At 48.9% G+C, this 24,950-nt stretch overlaps 1 protein-coding gene across 1 annotated transcript in view; it reads left to right on the forward strand.

Moving 5' to 3' along the window:
• The window catches only part of sos2 (son of sevenless homolog 2 (Drosophila)), a 234,022-nt gene that overhangs the window by 142,689 nt on the left and 66,383 nt on the right, over window positions 1-24,950 (forward strand). The window contains exons 9-10 of the mRNA XM_072489811.1: window positions 12,488-12,615; window positions 13,577-14,232. Coding sequence (XP_072345912.1) covers window positions 12,488-12,615; window positions 13,577-14,232 — 784 coding nt within the window. The remainder of the gene's footprint in view (window positions 1-12,487; window positions 12,616-13,576; window positions 14,233-24,950) is intronic.

The following is a 24,950-nucleotide window of genomic DNA, read 5'->3' on the forward strand; positions in this document are numbered from 1 at the left end:
CATGGCCAACCCACCTAACCTGCACATCTTTGGACTGTGGGAGGAAACCGGAGCACCTGGAGGAAATCCACGCACACTGGGAGCACGTGCAGACTCCGCACAGACAGTGACCCAAGCGGGAATCGAACTTGGGACCCTGGAGCTGTGAAGCAATTGTGCTAACCACCATGCTACCGTGCTGCCCCTGGCATTTGTCTGGCACTTGTGTGGCTTGCCTCGATAGTGTCCAGGTCTTAATGCATATGAGCTAGACTGCTTTGGTATCTGAGGAGTCACAAATGGTATTGAACATTATGCAATCATCAGCAAACATCCCCACTTCTGACCTTATGATGGAAGGAAGGTCATGATAAAGCAGCTGAAGATGGTTGGGCATAGGACACTACCCTGAGGAGCTCTTGCAGCAATGTCCTGAGGCTGAGGTGATAGACCCCCAACAACCACAACCATCTTCCTTCGCGCTAGGTATGACTCCAGCCCGTGAACTTTTTTCCCATTTCCCACTGACTCCTGATGTGCTAGAGTTACTTGATGGCACATTCTGTAAACTGATATCCTGATGCCATGGGCAGTCACTTTCACCTTTGCCCTGGAATATGTGAAATATGGGGTTATTTGTGAACATCAACTATTATGGATTGCTAATGAGCTTCATACATATTAAGTTCCTTGTTTTTTTAAATTTAGAATGCCCAATTCATTTTTTCAATTAAGGGACAATTTAGCGTGGCCAATCCACCAACCTGCACATCTTTGGGTTGTGGGGGCGAAACCCACTCAAACACGGGGTGAATGTGCAAACTCCATACGGACAGTGACCCAGAGCCAGGATCGAACCTGGGACCTCGGCGTCATGAGGCAGCAGTGATAGCCACTGCACCACCATGCTACCCCATTAAGTTCCCTGTTAAAATATGATGCAGCAGCTGCCTGTCACATTTGCTTCAAGTTCTCCAGAGAATCCTTATGGGGCACTTGGTCCATATATTTCACATTATTGACAGCAAAATTAAAACCCCCAAAATAATTTTAAAACTGTTTGTTCTAAATTATGTGTTGACAAATGTTTAGTAGCAACCTTTAGTTTTGTGGACTAGTCAAACCACCCTATGCCAGGGATATGTCATTGGACATCCATTCTGGGGACACTGACACCATACTGTGCTCAGGATTTGATGTTGCTATAAACAAAATGAGGAGGAAAAAAGAATAGCAAAGAGGTTAAAAGCAATGAGAAAGATGAGAGAAAAGTAGGAAACTAAAGAATAGAGCCGAAGGAGTGGGGACTAAAAGGACTAAGATTGCATGAAATAACAAGGAGTATATCTGCAATTACGCTTTGTTAACTGGTGTGGAACTAGTCACTTGAATTCTTTATATTGCAAGTACCCTCTAATTCTGATATTTTCAATATTTGCATTGTCAGGATGCATTTTTTAATTCTTTCTCACGATGTGGACATTGCTAGCGAAGCCATCATTTGTTTCCCATCCCAAGTTGCCCTTGCAAAGGTGGTGAGAAGCCACTGCCTTGAACCGCTGCAGTCCATGTGGTGCAGGTACACCCACTGTGCTGTTCAGGAAGTGATTCCAGGATTTTAAACCAATGATGTTCAAGGAACGGTGATATAGTTCCAAGTTAGAATGGCTTAGTATGGAACTTACAGGTGATGTGTTCCCATGTATCTGCTGCTCTGATCCTTCTAGGTGGTACAGGTCTTGCGTTTGAAAGGAGCTGTCAAAGGAACCTTGGTGAGTTACTGTGGTGCGCACTGCTGTCACTGTGTATTGTTAGTGGAAGGAGTGAATGTTGAAGGTGATGGAAGGGTGCCAGTCAAGCAGGCTGTTTTGTCCTAAATGATGTGGAGCTTCTTGAATGCTGTTGTTGGAGCTGCAGCCCCTGAGGAAAGTGGAGAGCATTCCATCGTATTCCTGATTCTAGCCTTGTAGATGGTGCAAAGGCATTGGGGAATCAGTAGGTGAGTTACTCTTTGCAGAATTCCCAGCCTTGTAGGCACAGCTTTTTAATGGCTGGTCCAATTCAATTAGAAGTAAATGGTAACCCCCCCCCCCCGGCCGATGTTGATAGTGGGGTTTCGATAATGGAATGCTATTGATGGTCATGGGGAAATAGTGAGATTCTGTCTTGTTGGAGATGGTTATTGCTAGAAATTGTGTGGCAGCAATGTTACTTGTCATTTATCAGCTCATGCTTGAAAGTTGTCCAGCTCTTGCTACATTAGGACACCGGTTGCTTCAGTATCTGGGAGGGTGCGAATGGTGCTGAAGATTGTGCAATCATCAGCAAACATCCCAACTTCTGACTTGATGTTGGAAGGAAGGTCATTGATATAGAAGCTGAAGATGGCCCAGGACACTACCCGTAGGAACTCATGCAGTGATATCCAGGGACCGAGATGATTTACCTCCAACAATCACAACCATTTTCCTTTTTGCCAAGTATCACCCCAACCATTGGAGGATTTTCCCCCTAATTCTCATTGATTTTATTTTTGCTAAGGCTCTTTGATGCCAAACTCAATGTCTTGAGTTCCATTTTCTTGTCCATGTTTGGACCAAGCTCAGGAGCTGAGTGACCCTGGTATAACCCAAATTAAGCTTTAGTGAGCAGGTTATTGCTGTGTAAGTGTGGCTTGCTGGCACTGTCAATTTTTTAAAAAAAAAATGTATTTTATTACAAACATGTTATCAAAACAGGTTACAGCGAATAAACACCCTGGGAAAAACACATCCCAACAATCAACTATATAGTCTACAGATTTTTCCCCTTTATCACCCCCCCCCCCATCTCCGCGACGAACAGCCCCTCAAACACGGTCACAAACATCCCCCACCTTTCCTCAAACCCACCTGAAGAGCCCCTTAACTCATACTTTATCTTCTCTAACCGCAGGAAGTTGTATAGATCACCCAACCAAGCCTCTACCCGCGTGGCAATGCCGACAGCCACTCCAGCAAAATTCGCCGCCGTGCAATCAGAGAGGCGAAGGCCAAGACATCGGCCTTCCTCCTCTCCATGAGCTCCGGCTTCTCTGAAACCCCAAATATCGCCACCAAAGGGCCTGGGTCCACCTCCTCCTCCACTATCCTGGCTAAGACCGCGAACATGTTGGCACTGTCAATGACACCTTCCATCACTTTACTGATGATCTAGAGTAGACTGATGGGGTTGTGATTGTCCGGGTTGGATTTGTCCTGTTTTTTGACTGTTGATGTTTTCCATTTGTATTGAGCTTCCTTTATGTTCCTCTCTTTAAAGGCCTATTTGCAAGTACAGTGAAACAGGTGAACTATGAACTCAGAAGAACAGCATTTCCCCCCTAAAGTTTTTTTTCCTGTTGTGCACAGCACTTCATGTTCGCAGCATTTATATTTTCTTGTGTGGCCATGCAAATGCGGCATCTTAAAGGAGATGACTTGTGTGTGACCTGCACAGTAGCTTCTGGCTTGTTGGGTAGCTGTGCAGTTTTTGAGGGAACATTGCTTCTTGGATTGACATAAACTGTCTTTTATTTTGCAGGTAGTTTTGCACATTGTCCAAATGGCCATTTTATTGTATGCAGTTTTAATCAGGTTATATGTAAACAGTCATCAATTGATTAATTTTATAAAACATGTATTCATATATTCCTGCAAACAAATCTCTTATGAAATGGTATTTTTCTTTTCATAAAATCAGCAATCAATCAGTGCAATCAATTATCCATTCATACAAATAAGAGATGTTCATTCATCCATTGTCTAGAGGCACTTAAGGAGCCAGGCCCTGATCGATACCAGGACAATATGGACGTTTGACTCCACAGGGGGTGGAATTTTAACTTCCAACAGCAAGTGGATATGGGAGGGGATAGGGGTTTATAAATGTTGAATTTGACAGCGTATTGGGAAGCGAGCTCCAACTCGCTGACCTCGGCATTTAACTGCAACATGTTAGTCTGCATGTGAGCAACTCCCTCGAGAGAGGTGAGGCAGCAATTTATATATGTTAATAACTCAGCAGGAGTTAACTTAATAGGAGTTTGCGATTTAGCTGTGTGTGCACAGGCTTCCTGAAACTTGCCAGTGAAAGCAAAGTGAAAGCTCAGCAGTAATTGAGGAAACGACAGGCAAAAATTCCCATTGTGTGAAAGACAAAATTGTGTGAAAGGCATTAGCTCCTATTACTTGTTCTGAGAGTTTACTTTCACTAATTAAGCGGTGAGTTCTACTGCCTAGGGAAATGACTTTCAAGTTTTGGGAGGTTTGTGTGCCTGATTTCACTTTGCCACTGTGATATAGGGGCAGGGCACAGAGCCTGTTTCATGGGGTGGAATTTTATCATTTTCTTGCAGAGTGTGGCAGCGGGTGGAAAAAGTAGTAAAGATTTAAATTGTTTGCGCAGGCCAATAACAGCTGATTGCTGTTTTCGTGTAGGGCGCAGTGGTTGCTAGTTAAGTGTTTTATTTTTTACCTGTATTTAAGGTGGGCAGTTTCTAAACCCTAGACACTACACTTGTAGTGTCCCCCACCCTTCCACCTCCTCTAACCTAAGGGGTAGAGTGTATAACAGGTAATCTCTTTCTTTCTTTTTCTTTTTTTATCTAGAGGGGATGGCAGGGAAGGCAGTGAAATGTCTTGTGCAAAATACAAGGATGAGATTTCTAAATTCTTGGAAGTGTAGGGTCGGATTAGGACAAGTCAGCATGGATTTAGTAAGGGGAGGTCGTGCCTGACAAACCTGTTAGCGTTCTTTGAAGAGATAACAAATAGGTTAGACCAAGGAGAGCCAATGGATGTTATCTATCTTGACTTCCAAAAGGCCTTTGATAAGGTGCCTCACGGGAGACTGCTGAGTAAAATAAGGGCCCATGGTATTCGAGGCAAGGTACTAACATGGATTGGCTGTCAGGCAGAAGGCAGAGAGTTGGGATAAAAGGTTCTTTTTCGGAATGGCAACCGGTGACGAGTGGTGTCCCGCAGGGTTCAGTGTTGGGGCCACAGCTGTTCTCTTTATATATTAACGATCTAGATGACGGGACTGAGGGCATTCTAGCTAAGTTTGCCGATGATACAAAGATAGGTGGAGGTGGAGAAATTTCTTCAGCCAGAGAGTGGTGGGTCTGTGGAATTCATTGCCACAGAGGGCGGTGGAGGCCGGGACGTTGAGTGTCTTTAAGACAGAAGTTGATAAATTCTTGATTTCTCGAGGAATTAAGGGCTATGGAGAGAGAGCGGGTAAATGGAGTTGAAAAAAGCCATGATTGAATGATGGAGTGGACTCGATGGGCCGAATGGCCTTACTTCCGCTCCTATGTCTTATGTTCCTCCTGCAGAATGTTTGAGGTGAGGGACGCCGTCAGTGTCCCTGCTGATTTCATCTGTGGGAAGTGCACCCATCTCCAGCTCCTCAGAAACCGCGTTAGGGAACTGGAGCTGGAGCTGGATGAACTTTGGATCATTCGGGAAGCAGAGGTGGTCATAGATAGAAGCTTCAGGGATGTAGTTACTCCGAAGAATAAAGATAGATGGGTGACGGTGAGAGGGGCTGGGAGGAAGCAGTCAGTACAGGGATCCCCTGTGGTCGTTCCCCTTAGTAACAAGTATACCGCTTTGGATAATGTTGGGGGGGGGGCGGGTGGAGGCAGAGCGAGACTTACCAGGGGGTAAGCCATGGGGTACAGGTCTCTGGCACAGAGTCTGTCCCTGTTGCTCAGAAGAAAGGGGGAGAGGAGTAGAGCATTAGTCATTGGAGACTCCATAGTTAGGGGGATAGATAGGAGATTCTGTGGGAACGAGAGAGACTTGCGGTTGGTGTGTTGCCTCTCAGGTGCCAGGGTGCGTGATGTCTCGGATCGTGTTTTCGGGATACTTAAGGGGGAGGGGGAGCATACCCCTGGGGGGGAAATTTGCTAATGCTCTTCGGGAGGGTTTAAACTAGTTCAGGGGCTTGGGAACCTGAATTGTAGCTCCAGTATACAGGAGGTTGAGAGTAGTGAGGTCATGAGTAAGGTTTCAAAGTTGCAGGAGTGTGCAGGCAGGAAGGTGGTTTAAGGTGTGTCTTCTCCAATGCCAGGAGCATCCGGAATAAGGTGGGTGAACTTGCGGCATGGGTTGGTACCTGGGACTTCGATGTTGTGGCCATTTCAGAGACATGGATAGAGCAGAGACAGGAATGGTTGTTACAGGTGCCGGGGTTTAGATTTTCAGGAAGCTCAGGGAAGGTGGTAAAAAAGGGGGAGGGGTGGCATTGTTAGTCAAGGACAGTATTACGGTGGCAGAAAGGACGTTTGTTGAGGACTCGTCTACTGAGGTAGTATGGGCTGAGGTTAGAAACAGGAAAGGAGAGGTCACCCTGTTAGGGATTTTCTATAGGCGTCTGAAAAGTTCCAGAGATGTAGAGGAAAGGATTGCAAAGATGATTATAGATAGGAGCGAAAGCAACAGGGTAGTTGTTATGGGGGACTTTAACTTTCCAAATATTGACTGGAAACGCTATAGTTAGAGTACTTTAGATGGGTCCGTTTTTGTCCAACTTGTGCAGGAGGGTTTCCTGACACAGTATGTAGATAGGCCAACGAGAGGCGAGGCCATATTGGATTTGGTACTGGGTAATGAACCAGGACAGGTGTTAGATTTGGAGGTAGGTGAGCACTTTGGTGATAGTGACCACAATTCGATTACGTTTACTTTAGTGATGGAAAGGGATAGGTATATACCGCAGGGCAAGAGTTATATCTGGGGACAGGCAATTATGATGCGATGGGGCAAGACTTAGGATGCATCGGATGGAGAGGAAAACTGCAGGGGATGGGCACAATGGAAATGTGGAGCTTGTTCAAGGAACAGCTACTGCGTGTCCTTGATAAGTATGTACCTGTCAGGCAGGGAGGAAGTGGTCGAGCGAGGGAACCGTGGTTTACTAAAGCAGTCGAAACACTTGTCAAGAGGAAGAAGGAGGCTAATGTAAAGATGAGACATGAAGGTTGAGTTAGGGCGCTCGAGAGTTACAAGTTCGCTAGGAAGGACCTAAAGAGAGAGCTAAGAAGAGCCAGGAGGGGACATGAGAAATCTTTGGCAGGTAGGATCAAGGATAACCCTAAAGCTTTCTATCGATATGTCAGGAATAAACAAATAACTAGGGTAAGAGTAGGGCCAGTCAAGGACAGTAGTGGGAAGTTGTGCGTGGAGTCCGAGGAGAAAGGAGAGGTGCTAAATGAATATTTTTCGTCAGTATTCACACAGGAAAAAGACAATGTTGTCGAGGGGAATACTGAGATTCAGGCCACTAGACTAGAAGGGCTTCAGGTTCATAAGGAGGAGGTGTTAGCAATTCTGGAAAGTGTGAAAATAGATAAGTCTCCTGGGCCGGATGGGATTTATCCTAGGATTTTCTGGGAAGCTAGGGAGGAGATTGCTGAGCCTTTGGCTTTGATCTTTAAGTCACCTCTGTCTACAGGAATAGTGCCAGAAGACTTGGGGATAGCAAAAGTTGTCCCCTTGTTCAAGAAGAGGAGTAGAGACAACCCCGGTAACTATAGATCTGTGAGCCTTATGTCTGTTGTGGGCAAAGTCTTGGAAAGGTTTATAAGAGATAGGATGTATAATCATCTGGAAAGGAATAAATTGATTGGAGATAGTCAACACGGTTTTGTGAAGGGTAGGTCGTGCCTCACAAACCTTATTGAGTTCTTTGAGAAGGTGACGAAACAGGTGGATGAGGGTAAAGCAGTTGATGTGGTGCATATGGATTTCAGTAAAGCGTTTGATAAGGTTCCCCACAGTAGGCTATTGCAGAAAATACGGAGGCATGGGATTCAGGGTGATTTAGCAGTTTGGATCAGAAATTGGCGAGCTGGAAGAAGCCAAAGGGTGTTGGTGGATGAGAAATGTTCAGATTGGAGTCCTGTTACTAGTGGTGTACCACAAGGATCTGTTTTGGGGCCACTGCTGTTTGTCATTTTTATAAATAACCTGGACGAGGGCGTAGAAGGATGGGTGAGTAAATTTGCAGATGACACGAAAGTCGGTGGAGTTGTGGACAGTGCGGAAGGATGTTACAAGTTACAGAGGGACATAGAGATAAGCTGCAGCGCTGGGCTGAGAGGTGGCAAATGGAGTTTAATGCAGAAAAGTGTGAGGTGATTCATTTTGGAAGGAATAACAGGAAGACCGAGTACTGGGCTAATGGTAAGATTCTTGGTAGTGTGGATGAGCAGAGAGATCTCGGTGTCCATGTACATAGATCCCTGAAAGTTGCCACCCAGGTTGAGAGGGTTGTTAAGAAGGTGTAGAGTGGGTTAGCTTTTATTGGTAGAGGGATTGAGTTTCGGAGCCATGAGGTCATGTTGCAGCTGTACAAAACTCTGGTGCGGCCGCATTTGGAGTGTTGCGTGCAATTCTGGTTGCCGCATTATAAGAAGGATGTGGAAGCACTGGAAAGGGTGCAGAAGAGATTTACCAGAACGTTGCCTGGTATGGAGGGAACATCTTATGAGTGAAGGCTGAGGGACTTGAGGCTGTTTTCGTTAGAGAGAAGAAGGTTCAGAGGTGACTTAATTGAGGCATACAAGATGATCAGAGGATTAGATAGGGTGGACAATGAGAGCCTTTTTCCTCAGATGTTGATGTCTAGCACGAGGGGACATAGCTTTAAATTGAGGGGAGATAGATATAAGACAAATGTCAGAGGTAGGTTCTTTACTCAGAGAGTAGTAAGGGCGTGGAACGCCCTGCCTGCAACAGTAGTGGACTCGCCAACACTAAGGGCATTCAAATGGTCATTGGATAGACATATGGACGATAAGGGAATAATGTAGATGGGCTTTTGAGTGGTTTCACAAGTTGGCACAACATCGAGGGCCGAAGGGCCTGTACTGCGCTGTAATGTTCTATGTTCTAATGGCTTTCTCTGCCGTATCACTGGGGAGATAGAAATAGAAATTGGATGGGGCGGGTCCCATGACAGCACTTTACGCTCTGGAAAATCCCGGCTATGGAGGACGAAAATCAGATGAAAATGAACCAGCATTTGCGGCCGGGAATACTCAGTGTTCCCTCAATGTTCAGGTTCAGTTAGGTTGTACCCAGTACACCCATGTGGTAGCTATGTGCTTTGTATAAGGCTACAAAAGAGGCCACACCGAGTAGTTCAAACAAACTCAGTTTATTTACAATAACTATTATATACATCACATGGCAGATCCCAACCGGTGCCTAACTTGCCGGCTTTATATATCATCCAACTATAAATTGTTGAGTGGTTCCCCGCCCCTTAATGGGGGAGCTCATATTCTGTATGGTTCACGGGGAAGTTTATTGTTTCTACCCAGTGAGATACTTGTGGGTTATATGTGTTAAAACCCCGTCTCCAAGAATTTCCCCTACACAGAGCCATCCTGCATTCAACCAAGCATCCCTTTCATAGCACCTATTGTTCAGCTTTAAATCTTATCTTAACAATTCATTGTATGTGAGATGGCTACTTGTCAGGCAGCAGGCAAAAATGGGCAAGGCAGGAAAGTGGTGGAAACAATTAATATTTACATTGCTCATAAATGTCAACTATCTAACATTGTGTAACACACCCATGGGCATACTCTTATGTAACTACAAATCTTTACTGTTACCCTTCATCGCACCACTATGTGGCAGGACGCATGGCTTCAGCAAAGATAGAGGCTGCCTGTTTCAATCCCTGCTTTGCCTGCTCTGATTGGGGCTTTGCCTGCTCGGATCTCTGCTTTGCCTACTCGGATCCCTGCCTTGCCTGCCTCGGATCCCTGCCTTGCCTGCCTCGGATCCCTGCCTTGCCTGCCTCGGATCCCTGCCTTGCCTGCCTCGGATCCCTGCCTTGCCTGCCTCGGATCCCTGCCTTGCCTGCCTCGGATCCCTGCCTTGCCTGCCTCGGACCCCTGCCTTGCCTGCCTCGGACCCCTGCCTTGCCTGCCTCGGACCCCTGCCTTGCCTGCCTCGGACCCCTGCCTTGCCTGCTTCGGATCCCTGCCTTGCCTGCCTCGGATCCCTGCCTTGCCTGCCTCGGATCCCTGCCTTGCCTGCCTCGGATCCCTGCCTTGCCTGCCTCGGATCCCTGCCTTGCCTGCTCTGATCCCTGCCTTGCCTGCTCTGATCCCTGCCTTGCCTGCACGGATCCCTGCCTTGCCTGCCTCGGATCCCTGCCTTGCCTGCCTCGGATCCCTGCCTTGCCTGCCTCGGATCCCTGCCTTGCCTGCCTCGGATCCCTGCCTTGCCTGCCTCGGATCCCTGCCTTGCCTGCCTCGGATCCCTGCCTTGCCTGCCTCAGATCCCTGCCTTGCCTGCCTCGGATCCCTGCCTTGCCTGCCTCGGATCCTTGCCTTGCCTGCCTCGGATCCCTGCCTTGCCTGCCTCGGATCCCTGCCTTGCCTGCCTCGGATCCCTGCCTTGCCTGCCTCGGATCCCTGCCTTACCTGCCTCGGATCCCTGCCTTGCCTGCCTCGGATCCCTGCCTTGCCTGCCTCGGATCCCTGCCTCGCCTGCCTCGGATCCCTGCCTCGCCTGCCTCGGATCCCTGCCTCGCCTGCCTCGGATCCCTGCCTCGGATCCCTGCCGCGCCTGCCTCGGATCCCTGCCGCGCCTGCTCGGATCCCTGCCTTGCCTGCTCGGATCCCTGCCTTGCCTGCTCGGATCCCTGCCTTGCCTGCCTCGGATCCCTGCCTTGCCTGCCTCGGATCCCTGCCTTGCCTGCCTCGGATCCCTGCCTTGCCTGCCTCGGATCCCTGCCTTGCCTGCCTCGGATCCCTGCCTTGCCTGCCTCGGATCCCTGCCTTGCCTGCCTCGGATCCCTGCCTTGCCTGCCTCGGATCCCTGCCTTGCCTGCCTCGGACCCCTGCCTTGCCTGCCTCGGACCCCTGCCTTGCCTGCCTCGGACCCCTGCCTTGCCTGCTTCGGATCCCTGCCTTGCCTGCCTCGGATCCCTGCCTTGCCTGCCTCGGATCCCTGCCTTGCCTGCCTCGGATCCCTGCCTTGCCTGCCTCGGATCCCTGCCTTGCCTGCCTCGGATCCCTGCCTTGCCTGCCTCGGACCCCTGCCTTGCCTGCCTCGGACCCCTGCCTTGCCTGCCTCGGACCCCTGCCTTGCCTGCTTCGGATCCCTGCCTTGCCTGCCTCGGATCCCTGCCTTGCCTGCCTCGGATCCCTGCCTTGCCTGCCTCGGATCCCTGCCTTGCCTGCCTCGGATCCCTGCCTTGCCTGCCTCGGATCCCTGCCTTGCCTGCTCTGATCCCTGCCTTGCCTGCTCTGATCCCTGCCTTGCCTGCACGGATCCCTGCCTTGCCTGCCTCGGATCCCTGCCTTGCCTGCCTCGGATCCCTGCCTTGCCTGCCTCGGATCCCTGCCTTGCCTGCCTCGGATCCCTGCCTTGCCTGCCTCGGATCCCTGCCTTGCCTGCCTCGGATCCCTGCCTTGCCTGCCTCGGATCCCTGCCTTGCCTGCCTCGGATCCCTGCCTTGCCTGCCTCGGATCCCTGCCTTGCCTGCCTCGGATCCCTGCCTTGCCTGCCTCGGATCCCTGCCTCGCCTGCCTCGGATCCCTGCCTCGCCTGCCTCGGATCCCTGCCGCGCCTGCCTCGGATCCCTGCCGCGCCTGCCTCGGATCCCTGTCGCGCCTGCTCGGATCCCTGCCGCGCCTGCTCGGATCCCTGCCTTGCCTGCTCGGATCCCTGCTTTGACTGCTTGGATGCTCTTGGCCACTGACCGCTGGGTTTTGGCACCCATGCAAAATCTGCTGCACCTGTGCAGGCGCAGACTCAGCTATTGGGACAAAGGCAGTATGTCGGGTACTGACTGATTTTGGGGGGTGGGAGAGGTAGCATTGCTGTTTGACCAGGAATTGGAGGTTGTCTGGTTATCCATGTTGAATCATAAGTTTGTTTTGTTCCCTTGATAACTTGCGCAACTCATTATGCAAGGGCTTAATATCCATATTCTCAAATATTTCCCCTAATTGCCTTACATTTCATGGACATTAGACATGGGGTAACTCCATTTCAGTCGACCCTTTGTGTCTGGGCACTGGTGACATTATTCATTGAATTTTTATAGTGACCTCTGTTTTAAGGTGTAAAATGCACTTGTAAATAGGACTTGTTACATCGAAAGCCCAGGGTTTAGAATTTGCAATGTTTTAGCGTGTCTCTTGTGTCTTTCATAATGTAAGATATTAAAAACTGTCAAGAACTTTCTGTGTTTTACAATTATCTATTGTTTCCGAATATCCATATGACCAGGTTTCATTGTAATTTTATCTTAATGTCTTTTTCTTCCATTTTTTCATAACTTCATTTCAATGTGCTTTTAATGGAAGAAAGGTCACTAGCTTGGTAAAATATTAAAAATTCCATTAAAGGGATTATTTCCATGTTGATTTTCGTTTTACAGAAGGAAAACCTGGGTTTCCTCCTGTGGTGTTAGTTTTATACCAAGCATTTAATTATTTTGTGTACAATTGTAGCAACTACAGGAGCGAAGTGAAGATGAAGAAGACAGGGAGTGTTTGAAACAAGCCATTACTACCTTGCTGAACCTTCAATGCAGTATGGAACGCATCTGCAATAAGCACCTACCTAAACGCAGGGCAGGGTAAGCTAAATTATTTTAGCATTTTCCTTCTTTGTGGGAACAGGTGGTTGACCACTTGACAATTTTATCAGATCAGCTATAAATAGAAAACAATTGGTTGTGAAGCTAAAATTATCTTTATTCAGAATAATTTTGAATAAAGCCATATATATTCCAATTGTGTAGGTATTTTATAGCTGAGTTGACATTCTTATTTTTATTGTTGAACATGTTGTTTGAGAGCTCCATATGAATAGGGTATCTTAGCTACATGAACAGGAATGCCAGTTGCAGATGCCATCCCTTTAATTAATTTTTGTCATCATTAACATTAGATCAACCCAGATAAGGGAGATGCATGCAGAAATTGGAAACAAAGGTGAATACTATATGGATCTTTCTGTGGGTTAATGATGCTCAAAACCTTAGCCAAGTTGAATTGCAAGAGGCAAAAGGAAAAAAGTTATGCAGTTTACCTTTCAAGCTTTCAGTTGAATTCAGCACAGATAGTGGAATGAAGGAGGGTGTAAATATCTTAAATGAAATGGGTTTTGGATTATCTCAAAACAGTTGCCAATGGACACGTGCCCTTAGCAGGAAGATCCCCTTGATTAACATTGACTACTACTATATCAGTAGTTCACCGAGTCCATAGGATGGCTCGTGTGGGATGTGGAAAAATCACTGTTGAGGTGGAACAAAAGCACATTGTTAACACGATGGGATTTTCTCTGCATTAAACCATAGTCTTTTGAAGTGCTTAATATTTACTCGCGTGCAAAATCTGTTCCAATATCCAGCAGTCTTGTATATTGATGAATGTATTTTTTGGATGATTTCTTTTATATTGTTTTTAAAGATAGGTTAATCTTTGAATTTTTCTTCTTCCATAATAAAGTGATAAAATTATATTGGCATGTTATCTTGTTGGACAATTTATTGTCATAAAATATAATAAAATTTGACTTTCTCTGTATTGTAGTGAACCTTTGCCTCGCCTCTACAACCATCAGATAAGAAGTAAACACCTTGCTATCAAGAAAATGAACGAAATCCAGAAAAACATTGATGGATGGGAGGGGAAAGATATTGGACAATGCTGCAATGAATTTATAATGGAAGGAACACTAACGCAAGTTGGAGCAAAGCATGAGCGACATATTTTCCTTTTTGATGGTTTAATGATCAGTTGCAGGACCAATCATGGGCAGTCTAGGCTCCCAGGCTGTAGCAATGTTGAGTACAGACTCAAAGAAAAATTTCTAATGCGCAAAGTGAAAATTGTTGACAAAGATGACTCTTGTGAATACAAACATACGTTTGAAATACTTTCCAAGGACGAGAACAGTATAATATTTGCCGCCAAATCTGCAGAAGACAAAAACAACTGGATGGCGGCTATGATTTCACTTCAGTATCGGAGTACACTGGAGCGCATGTTGGACACAGTTCTTTTACATGAGGAGAAAGAACAGCCATTGAGACTGCCCAGTCCAAATGTCTACAACTTTACAGAAGAAGATTCTGAAGAGAACATAGTATTTGAAGAAAATGTACAACTTAAATCTGGAATACCAATCATAAAAGGAGGAACTGTGCTAAAATTAATTGAGAGGTTGACATACCACATGTATGCAGGTAAATGTCTTGCTGCTGGGCAGATGGAATTTCTCATTAAATTTTTAATGGATTTAATGTTACCCTTTTTAATAATTCGTATACAAATTGCAACTTAATCAACATTTGAGGTTTTATATGTATAGTCTGTCAGGTATTTTGATTCACTAGTTCAAAGCAGTTGAGTTGGACATCAAATGAAATAAGGAAGTACGTAGTTCAATGTCTAGATGTTGAAATTTTCTGAACAGGGTAGTTAGCTGGGGGTTTTGTTTCTTGAGTAAATTTGTGCTGTTATTTGGGTCACCCTCTACTCAACTCAGTTGATGGTAATTTTAAACGACACCATGAATTCACTTTTTTAATTGTCTGAAACCATCTTCATGGTTGCAAACATAGCAAAGAACTGTTAAGTATTTTTGACAAAATTAAAATCTAGTCTTGTACACTTATCAAAAAGTATCCTCAAACCTAAATTGACCTTTGCATCTAGAATATTTTAGTGCAGGTGCTAAAATTGGAGAGCGGAACAACACCGGATTTGATATGAATCACATGTAATTTAGAGAACTGAGAACCATGCTATTGAAATATATACAAAGGATAATATACAAGTGTTACTTTTTAAAAAATATATATATTTTATTCAAATTTTTTGGCCAATCAAAACAATACAAAGGTTTACCTTTTTATAACAATAAAACAATATAAATAACAATGACCGTTTTAACAAATAAATAAATAATATATAAACTAAATGGCAACTGCCATAACAAAAATAATAACTCTCCAGAGATAAAATCAAACAATCCAATATACATAACCAAGTACAAATATCGATACAAAAACACCCCTGAGGACCCACCCGAGCCCCCCCCCCTCCCTCCCCCCTGGGTTGCTGCTGTTACCTTCCCATTTCCTTTATCGTTCTGCGAGGTAGTCAATGAACGGTTGCCACCACCTGGTGAACCCTTGAGCCGAACCCCTTAGTGCAAACTTTATCCGTTCTAGTTTTATAAACCCTGCCATGTGATTTATCCAGGTCTCCACGCCCGGGGGTTTGGTTTCCTTCCACATAAGCAATATCCTTCGCCGGGCAACTAGGGACGCAAAGGCCAAGACATCAGCCTCTTTCGCCTCCTGCACTCCCGGCTCTTCTGCAACCCCGAATATAGCCAACCCCCAGCCTGGCTCGACCCGGACCCCCACCACCTTCGAAAGAACCTTTGCCACCCCCACCCAGAACCCCTGCAGTGCCGGGCATGACCAAAACATGTGGGTGTGGTTTGCTGGGCTTCTCGAGCATCTCCCACACCTATCCTCTACCCCGAAAAATTTACTGAGCCTTGCTCTGGTCATATGCGCCCTGTGCAAAACCTTGAATTGTATCAGGCTTAGCCTGGCGCACGAGGACGACGAGTTTACCCTACGTAGGACATCAGCCCACAGCCCCTCCTCAATCTCTTCCACCAGCTCTTCTTCCCATTTCCCCTTCAGCTCATCCACCATGATCTCCCCCTCGTCCCTCATTTCCCTGTATATATCCGACACCCTACCAGCCCCCACCCATGTCCCTGAAATCACTCTATCTTGAATCTCCTGCGTCGGGAGCTGCGGGAATCCCCTCACCTGTTGCCTCGCAAATGCCCTCAGTTGCATGTACCGAAATGCATTCCCATGGGGCAACCCATATTTTTCCGTCAGTTCTCTCAGACTTGCAAACGTCGGACTTCCGGGTGCGGCGATGACCAGCTGAGTCGCACGTTTCGGCAGCTCCCTGTGAAACGGACTTTTGGGCTCTTGATAGGAGCCCCAACGGCAATTTTAACGGCTGAAAACACCGTGCGGTAAACCAGAAGGGTGTTCCCCCTGGACACGGATGGAAAAAGGAGAGGAAAGTGGCCGGATTGCAGCGGATCCTTTGGAACAACGGCAAGGAAGGCAAGCAGAAACCAAGATGGCGTCGGAAGGTGGCAGTTTCATATGGGGCCCTGAACAACAAGAGTTTTTGAAACGCTGCGTGGAGGAGATAAAAAAGGAAATGAAGAAAGAGTTGTTGGCCCCGATATTGCAGGCGATTGAAGGGCTGAAAGAGGAACAAAAGACCCAGGAGCAGGAGTTTCGGGTCGTGAAGGCGAAAGCAGCAGAGAATGAAAACGACACACAGGGCCTGGTGGTGAAGTCGGAGATACAGGAGGCACACCAGAAACGATCTGTGGAGAGGTTGGAGGCACTGGAAAATAACGCAAGGAGGAACAACTTGAGGATTCTTGGCCTTCCTGAAGGTGTGGAGGGGGCGGACGTCGGGGCATATGTGAGCACGATGCTGCACTCGTTAATGGGAGTGGAGGCCCCGACGGGTCCGTTGGAGGTGGAGGGAGCATACCGAGTTATGGTGCGAGGACCGAGAGCAGGAGAAGCTCCCAGAGCCATAGTGGTGAGATTTCTCCGTTTTAAGGATAGAGAAATGGTCCTTAGATGGGCGAAGAAAACTCGGTGGAGTAAATGGGAGAACGCGGTGATCCGCGTCTATCAAGATTGGAGTGCGGAGGTGGCGAGAAGGAGGGCGAGCTTTAATCGGGCCAAAGCGGTACTTCACAAAAAAAAGATAAAGTTTGGAATGCTGCAACCGGCAAGACTGTGGGTCACATATCAAGGGAGGCACCACTACTTTGAGACGGCGGATGAAGCGTGGACTTTTATTGTAGAAGAAAAATTGGAATGATTGGACTACGAAAATGAACGTTTGGACAAAGTGGTGGGACGAGTGGGGGGGGGGGGGGGGGGGGCGAAGAGGGATTGTATGATTAATCCTGCGGTATGGTAACTTTTCTTTCTCCCACAGGTGGTGATGGGGGGAGGTGGGGAGGGAGAGGAGATGGGGCGTTGGCCATGGGAGGCGGGGCCGAGGGAGAGGCGCGGGCTTGGTTCCCGCGCTATGATAATTATGGCGGGAATAGAGAAGCAGGAAGGAGGGGGCGCCGCACGGGGCGAGCCGTGATCACGGGGGGAAGCCGAGGTCAGCCAGAGTTTGCTGACTTCTGGGAGCAACATGGGGGGAGTAATTACGCTAGCGGGGGGTCAAGCGGGGGGGGGGGGGGGAGGGGGGAATTACTGGGTTGCTGCTGCTGGGGAAAGGGGGGAGTGGGTGCGGGAAAGGATGGGCGGGGGGGCACCGTCTGGGAGAAATACAGCCGCGTGGGAACTGGGCGAGAAGCTGGAAAAAGATGATGGCTAACCGGCAAGGGGGGCGGGGTGGGAAGCCCCCCAACTCGGCTGATCACGTGGAACGTGAGGGGGCTTAACGGGCCGATAAAGAGGGCACGAGTACTCGCACACCTTAAGAAACTTAAAGCAGATGTGGTCATGTTACAGGAAACGCACCTGAAACTGATAGATCAGGTTAGGTTGCGCAAAGGATGGGTAGGGCAGGTGTTCCATTCAGGGCTGGATGCGAAAAACAGGGGGGTGGCTATATTAGTGGGGAAGCGGGTAATGTTCGAGGCAAAGACTATAGTGGCGGATAACGGGGGCAGATACGTGATGGTGAGTGGCAAATTACAGGGAGAGATGGTGGTGTTGGTAAACGTGTATGCCCCGAATTGGGACGATGCCAATTTTATGAGGCGAATGCTAGGACGCATCCCAGACCTAGAGACCGGAAAGCTGATAATGGGGGGAGACTTTAACACGGTGTTGGAACCAAGGCTGGATAGGTCGAAGTCCAGGACTGGTAGGAGGCCGGCAGCAGCCAAGGTGCTTAAGGATTTTATGGAGCAGATGGGAGGGGTGGACCCGTGGAGATTCAGTAGACCTAGGAGTAAGGAGTTCTCGTTTTTCTCCTATGTCCATAAAGTCTATTCACGCATAGACTTTTTTGTGTTGGGTAGGGCATTGATCCCGAGGGTGAGGGGAACGGAATATACGGCTATAGCCATTTCGGATCATGCCCCACACTGGGTAGACTTGGAGATAGGGGCGGAAACAAGAGGGCGTCCACCCTGGAGAATGGATATGGGACTAATGGCGGATGAGGGGGTGTGCTTAAGGGTGAGGGGATGCATTGAAAAGTACTTGGAACTCAATGACAATGGGGAGGTTCAGGTGGGAGTGGTCTGGGAGGCGTTGAAGGCGGTGGTTAGGGGGGAGCTGATATCAATAAGGACACATAAAGGGAAGCAGGAGAGTAAGGAACGGGAGCGGTTGTTGCAAGAACTTTTGAGGGTGGACAGACAGTATGCGGAAGCACCGGAGGAGGGACTGTATAGGGAAAGGCAAAGGCTGCATGTGGAATTTGACTTGCTGACCACAGGCACTGCAGAGGCACAATGGAGGAAGGCGCAGGGTTTACAGTATGAATATGGAGAGAAGGCGAGCAGATTGCTGGCACACCAATTGAGGAAAAGGGGAGCAGCGAGGGTGATAGGGGGGGTGAGAGACGAAGATGGAGAGACGGAGCGGGGAGCGGAGAGAGTGAATGAAGTGTTTAAGACATTTTATAAAAAATTGTATGAAGCTCAACCCCCGGATGGGAGGGAGAGAATGATGGAGTTTTTGGATCGGCTGGAAATTCCCAAGGTGGAAGAGCAGGAAAGGATGGGATTGGGAGCACAGATCACGGTAGAAGAAGTGGTGAAAGGAATTAGGAACATGCAGACGGGAAAGGCCCCGGGACCGGACGGATTTCCAGTTGAATTTTACAGAAAATATTTGGACTTGCTTGCCCCGCTACTGACGAGGACCTTCAACGAGGCAAAGGAATGGGGACAACTGCCCCCGACTATGTCAGAAGCAACGATATCGCTTCTTTTAAAGAAGGAAAAGGATCCGCTACAATGCGGGTCCTACAGACCAATCTCCCTCCTCGATGTAGATGCCAAGGTCTTGGCCAAGGTAATGGCAATGAGAATAGAGGAATGTGTCCCGGGGGTGGTTCATGAGGACCAAACTGGGTTTGTGAAGGGGAGACAGCTGAACACGAACATACGGAGGTTGTTAGGGGTAATGATGATGGCCCCACCAGAGGGTGAAACGGAGATAGTAGTGGCGATGGATGCCGAGAAAGCATTTGATAGAGTGGAGTGGGATTATCTGTGGGAGGTGTTGAGGAGATTTGGGTTCGGAGAGGGGTATGTTAGATGGGTGCAGCTGTTGTATAGGGCCCCAGTGGCGAGTGTGGTGACGAATGGACGGGGATCGGCATATTTTCGGCTCCATCGAGGGACAAGGCAGGGATGTCCTCTGTCCCCATTACTGTTTGCACTGGCGATTGAGCCCCTGGCGATAGCGCTGAGAGGTTCCAAGGGATGGAGGGGAATACTTAGGGGAGGAGAAGAACACCGGGTATCTTTATATGCGGATGATCTGCTACTATATGTGGCGGATCCAGCGGAGGGGATGCCAGAAATAATGCGGATACTTGGGGAGTTTGGGGATTTTTCAGGGTATAAATTGAACATGGGAAAGAGTGAGCTGTTTGTGGTGCATCCAGGGGAGCAGAGTAGAGAAATAGAAGACCTACCGTTGAGGAAGGTAACAAGAGACTTTCGTTACCTGGGGATCCAGATAGCTAAGAATTGGGGCACATTGCACAGGCTAAATTTGACGCGGTTGGTGGAACAGATGGAGGAAGATTTCAAGAGATGGGATATGGTAGCATTGTCAATGGCAGGGAGGGTGCAGGCAGTTAAGATGGTGGTCCTCCCGAGATTCCTTTTTGTGTTTCAGTGTCTCCCGGTGGTGATCACGAAGGCTTTTTTCAAAAGGATAGAAAAGAGTATCATGGGTTTTGTTTGGGCCGGGAAGACTCCGAGAGTGAGGAAGGGATTCTTACAGCGTAGTAGGGATAGGGGGGGGCTGGCACTACCGAGCCTAAGTGAGTATTATTGGGCCGCTAATATTTCAATGGTGAGTAAGTGGATGGGAGAGGAGGAAGGAGCGGCGTGGAAGAGATTAGAGAGGGTGTCCTGTAGGGGGACCAGCCTGCAGGCTATGGTGACAGCCCCATTGCCGTTCTCACCAAGGAACTATACCACGAGTCCGGTGGTGGTAGCTACACTGAAGATTTGGGGACAGTGGAGACGACATAGGGGAAAGACCGGAGCACTGGGGGGGTCCCCGATAAGAAACAACCATAGGTTTGCCCCGGGGGGAATGGATGGGGGATATGGAATGTGGCAAAGAGCAGGTATAACGCAATTGAAAGATCTATTTGTGGATGGGAAGTTTGCGAGTCTGGGAGCGCTGACCGAGAAATATGGGTTGCCCCAAGGGAATGCATTCAGGTACATGCAATTGAGGGCTTTTGCGAGGCAGCAGGTGAGGGAATTCCCGCAGCTCCCGACACAAGAGGTGCAGGACAGAGTCATCTCAAAGAAATGGGTGGGGGACGGTAAGGTGTCGGATATATATAGGGAAATGAGAGACGAAGGGGAGACTATGATGGACGAACTAAAAGGGAAATGGGAAGAAGAGCTAGGGGAGGAGATTGAGGAGGGGATGTGGGCAGATGCCCTAAACAGGGTAAACTCGTCGTCCTCGTGCGCCAGGCCAAGCCTGATTCAGTTTAAGGTATTACACAGGGCACATATGACTGGAACACGGCTCAGTAAATTTTTTGGGGTGGAGGATAGGTGTGCGAGGTGCTCGAGAAGCCCAGCGAATCATACCCATATGTTTTGGTCATGCCCGGCACTACAGGGGTTTTGGATGGGGGTGACAAAGGTGCTTTCGAAAGTAGTAGGAGTCCGGGTCGAACCAAGCTGGGGGTTGGCTATATTTGGGGTTGCACAAGAGCCGGGAGTGCAGGAGGCGAAAGAGGCCGATGTTTTGGCCTTTGCGTCCCTAGTAGCCCGGCGCAGAATATTGCTAATGTGGAAAGAAGCCAAGCCCCCGGGGGTGGAGACCTGGATAAATGATATGGCGGGGTTCATAAAGTTAGAGCGGATTAAGTTCGTCCTAAGGGGGTCGGCTCAAGGGTTTACTAGGTGGTGGCAACCGTTCGTCGAATATCTTGCGGAAAGATAGATAGGGGAGAACAAAGAAGGCAGCAGCAGCGGCCCAGGACTTGGGGGGGGGGGGGGAGGGATGGGGGGGGGATGGGGGGTGGGGGGGGGGTGTGGCCTGAGACAAGGCAGTTGCCAATTAGGGCTAGTTTTTATTTTTTGTTATTTAATATTTATTTATTTGTTGTTGTTTTTGTTTAAATTTAAAAAAGGTCATTATTATCTGTATTGTTACAATGTTGTGTAAAGGATGCATAATGTACTGTGTTGGTTGACCAAAAATTTTCAATAAAATATTATTAAAAAAAAAAAAGACTTGCAAACGTCCCGTCTACGAACAGATCTCTCAGTTGCACAACCCCAGCTCTCTGCCATGCTCCAAATCCCCCATCTATTCTCCCCGGGACAAACCTATGATTATTTCTTATCGGGGACCGCACCGAGGCTCCCGTCCTTCCCCTATGTCGTCTCCACTGCCCCCAAATTTTTAGCGTTGCCACCACCACTGGACTTGTGGTGCATTTCTTCGGGGAGAACGGCAACGGCGCCGTCACCAGTGCTTGTCGGCTGGTTCCTTTGCAGGACGCCATCTCCAATGTCTTCCACGCCGCTCCCTCCCCTTCTCCCATCCACTTACACACCATTGAGATATTGGCGGCCCAGTAGTATTCACTTAGGCTCGGTAGTGCCAGCCCCCCCCCTATCCCTGCTACGCTGCAAGAACCCCCTCCTCACTCTCGGGGTCTTCCCGGCCCACACAAAACTCATGACACTTTTCTCAATTTTCTTGAAAAAGCCTTCGTGACCATCACCGGAAGGCACTGAAACACAAAAAGGAATCTCGGGAGGACTACCATTTTGACCGCCTGCACCCTACCCACCAGTGACAGGGGCACCATGTCCCATCTCTTAAAATCCTCCTCCATCTGTTCCACCAATCTTGTTAAATTAAGCCTATGTAAGGTTCCCCAACTCCTGGCTATCTGAATCCCTAAGTACTGGAAATCTCTTGTTACCTTCCTCAGCGGTAAATCATCTATTCCCCTGCTCTGCTCCCCCGGATGCACCACAAACAACTCGCTCTTCCCCGTATTCAATTTGTACCCCGAAAATTCCCCAAACTCCCTGAGTGTCTGCATTATCTCAGGCATCCCCTCCACTGGGTCCGCAACATACAGCAATAAATCATCTGCATACAAGGATACCCGGTGTTCTTCTCCTCCCCTGAGTACTCCCCTCCACTTCCTGGAGCCCCTCAGTGCTATGGCCAGGGGCTCAATCGCCAATGCAAACAGTAACGGAGACAGGGGACACCCCTGCCTCGTCCCTCTATAAAGACGGAAGTAGTCAGACCTCTGCCTGTTTGTGACCACACTCGTCACCGGGGCCCTATACAGCAGCTGTACCCATCCAATAAACCCTTCTCCAAAACCAAATCTCCTCAGCACCTCCCACAGATAATCCCACTCCACTCTGTCGAATGCTTTCTCGGTGTCCATCGCCTCCACTATCTCCGCCTCCCCCTCTGGTGGGGGCATCATCATTACCCCTAGCAACCTCCGTATGTTCGTGTTCAGCTGTCTCCCCTTAACGAACCCAGTTTGATCCTCGTGGACCACCCCTGGGACACAGTCCTCTATCCTCGTCGCCATCACCTTGGCCAGGAGCTTAGCATCTACATTTCAAAGGGAAATGGGCCTGTAGGACCCACACTGCAGCGGGTCTTTTTCCTTCTTCAAAAGGAGCGATATCGTCGCCTCCGACATAGTCTGGGGCAACTGCCCCCTTTCCCTGGCCTCATTAAAGGTTCTCGTCAAAAGCGGGGCCAGTAGGTCCATATATTTCCCATAAAATTCCACCGAGAATCCGTCCCGGTCCCAGGGCCTTCCCCGCCTGCATGCTCCCAATCCCTTTTACCACCTCCTCCATCTCAATCTGTGCTCCCAGTCCCGCCCTCTCCTGCTCCTCCACCTTCGGGAATTCCAGCTGATCCAGGAAATGCATCATTCCCTCCTTCCCTTCCGGGGGCTGAGCCTTATATAACCTCTCATAGAATGCCTTGAACACCCCGTTCACCATATTGCCTGTCCACCCTCAAAAGTTCTTTCAACAATCGCTCCCTTTCTTTACCCTCTTGCTTCCCTTTATGTGCCCTTATGGATATCAGTTCCCTTCTGACCACCGCCATCAACGCCTCCCAGACCACTCCCACCTGAACCTCTCCATTGTCATTAAGCTCCAAGTACCTTTCAATACACCCCCTCACCCTTAAACATACCCCCTCATCCGCCACTAAGCCCATATCCATTCTCCAGAGTGGGTGCTGTTCTTTTTCCTCTCCTACCTCCAGGTCTACCCAATGTGGAGCATGGTCCGAAATGGCTATGGCCGTATATTCCGTCCCTGTCACCTTCGGAATCAGTCCCTTCCCAAGACAAAAAAAGTCTATCCGTGTGTATACTTTGTGAACATGGGAGAAAAATGAGAACTCCTTACTCCTAGGCCTACTAAATCTCCAGGGGTCTACCCCTCCCATCTGCTCCATGAAGTCCTTGAGCACCCTGGCCGCTGCCGGCCTCCTCCCGGTCCTGGACCTCGACCGGTCCAGCCCTGGATCAAGCACCGTATTGAAGTCTCCCCCCATTACCAACTTTCCCACCTCCAGGTCCGGGATACGTCCCAACATACGCCTCATAAAATTTGCATCATCCCAGTTCGGGGCGTATACGTTCACCAGAACCACCGCCTCCCCTTGCAATCTGCCACTCACCATCACATATCTACCCCCTCTATCCGCCACTATGGTCTTTGCCTCAAACAGTACCCGTTTCCCCACTAAGATAGCCACCCCCCTATTCTTCGCATCTAAACCCGAATGAAACACCTGCCCCACCCATCCTTTACGTAGTCTGACCTGGTCTATCGGTTTCAGATGCGTCTCCTGCAACATAACCACATCTGCCTTTAATTTCTTTAGGTGTGCGAGTACCCGTGCCCTTTTAATCGGCCCGTTCAGCCCTCTCACGTTCCACGTGATCAGCCGGGTTGGGGGGGCTCTTTACCCCCCCCTTGTCGACTAGCCATCCCCTTTTTTAACCCAGCTCCTCACCCGGTTCCCACGTACCCGTATATCCCCCCGACGGTGCCCTCCCACCTCGACTACCCCATCCCATAACAGCTCCCCCTTAGCAGCAGCAACCCAGTTACCCCTCCCCCCCCCCTCCACTAGATCCCCCTCTAGCGTAGTTGCACCCCCCATGTTGCTCCCAGAAGTCAGCGAACTCTGGCTGACCTCGGCTTCCCCCCTTGTCCTCGGCTCCCACTGTGCGAGGACCCCTCCTTCCTGCGTCCCTGTTCCCGCCATAATTACCGTAGCGCGGGAACAAAGCCTGCGTTTCCCACTCTGCCCCGCCCCTAATGGCCGGCACCCACAGTTCCTCATTCTCCCCCCCCCCCCCCCCCCCCCCCCCAAACATGGGGAAGAGAGAAACGTTACAGGATCACAAAATTAACAAATTGAAAAATCATCCCCCCCCCCTTCCCCTTCCCCTTCCTCGCCCCACATAATCACCCCACCACTTTGTCCCAAAAGCTCTTTCTCTCGCCAGACTATTCCAGCTTCTCGTCCACAATGAATGTCCACGCCTCTTCTGCCGTCTCAAAGTAGTGGTGCTCCCCTTGGTGTGTGACCCACAATCTCGCCGGTTGCAACATTCCAAACTGGACCTTATTGTG

The sequence above is a fragment of the Scyliorhinus torazame genome, chromosome 2 (assembly GCF_047496885.1).
Source record: "Scyliorhinus torazame isolate Kashiwa2021f chromosome 2, sScyTor2.1, whole genome shotgun sequence".
Classification (NCBI taxonomy): Eukaryota; Metazoa; Chordata; class Chondrichthyes; order Carcharhiniformes; family Scyliorhinidae; genus Scyliorhinus; species Scyliorhinus torazame.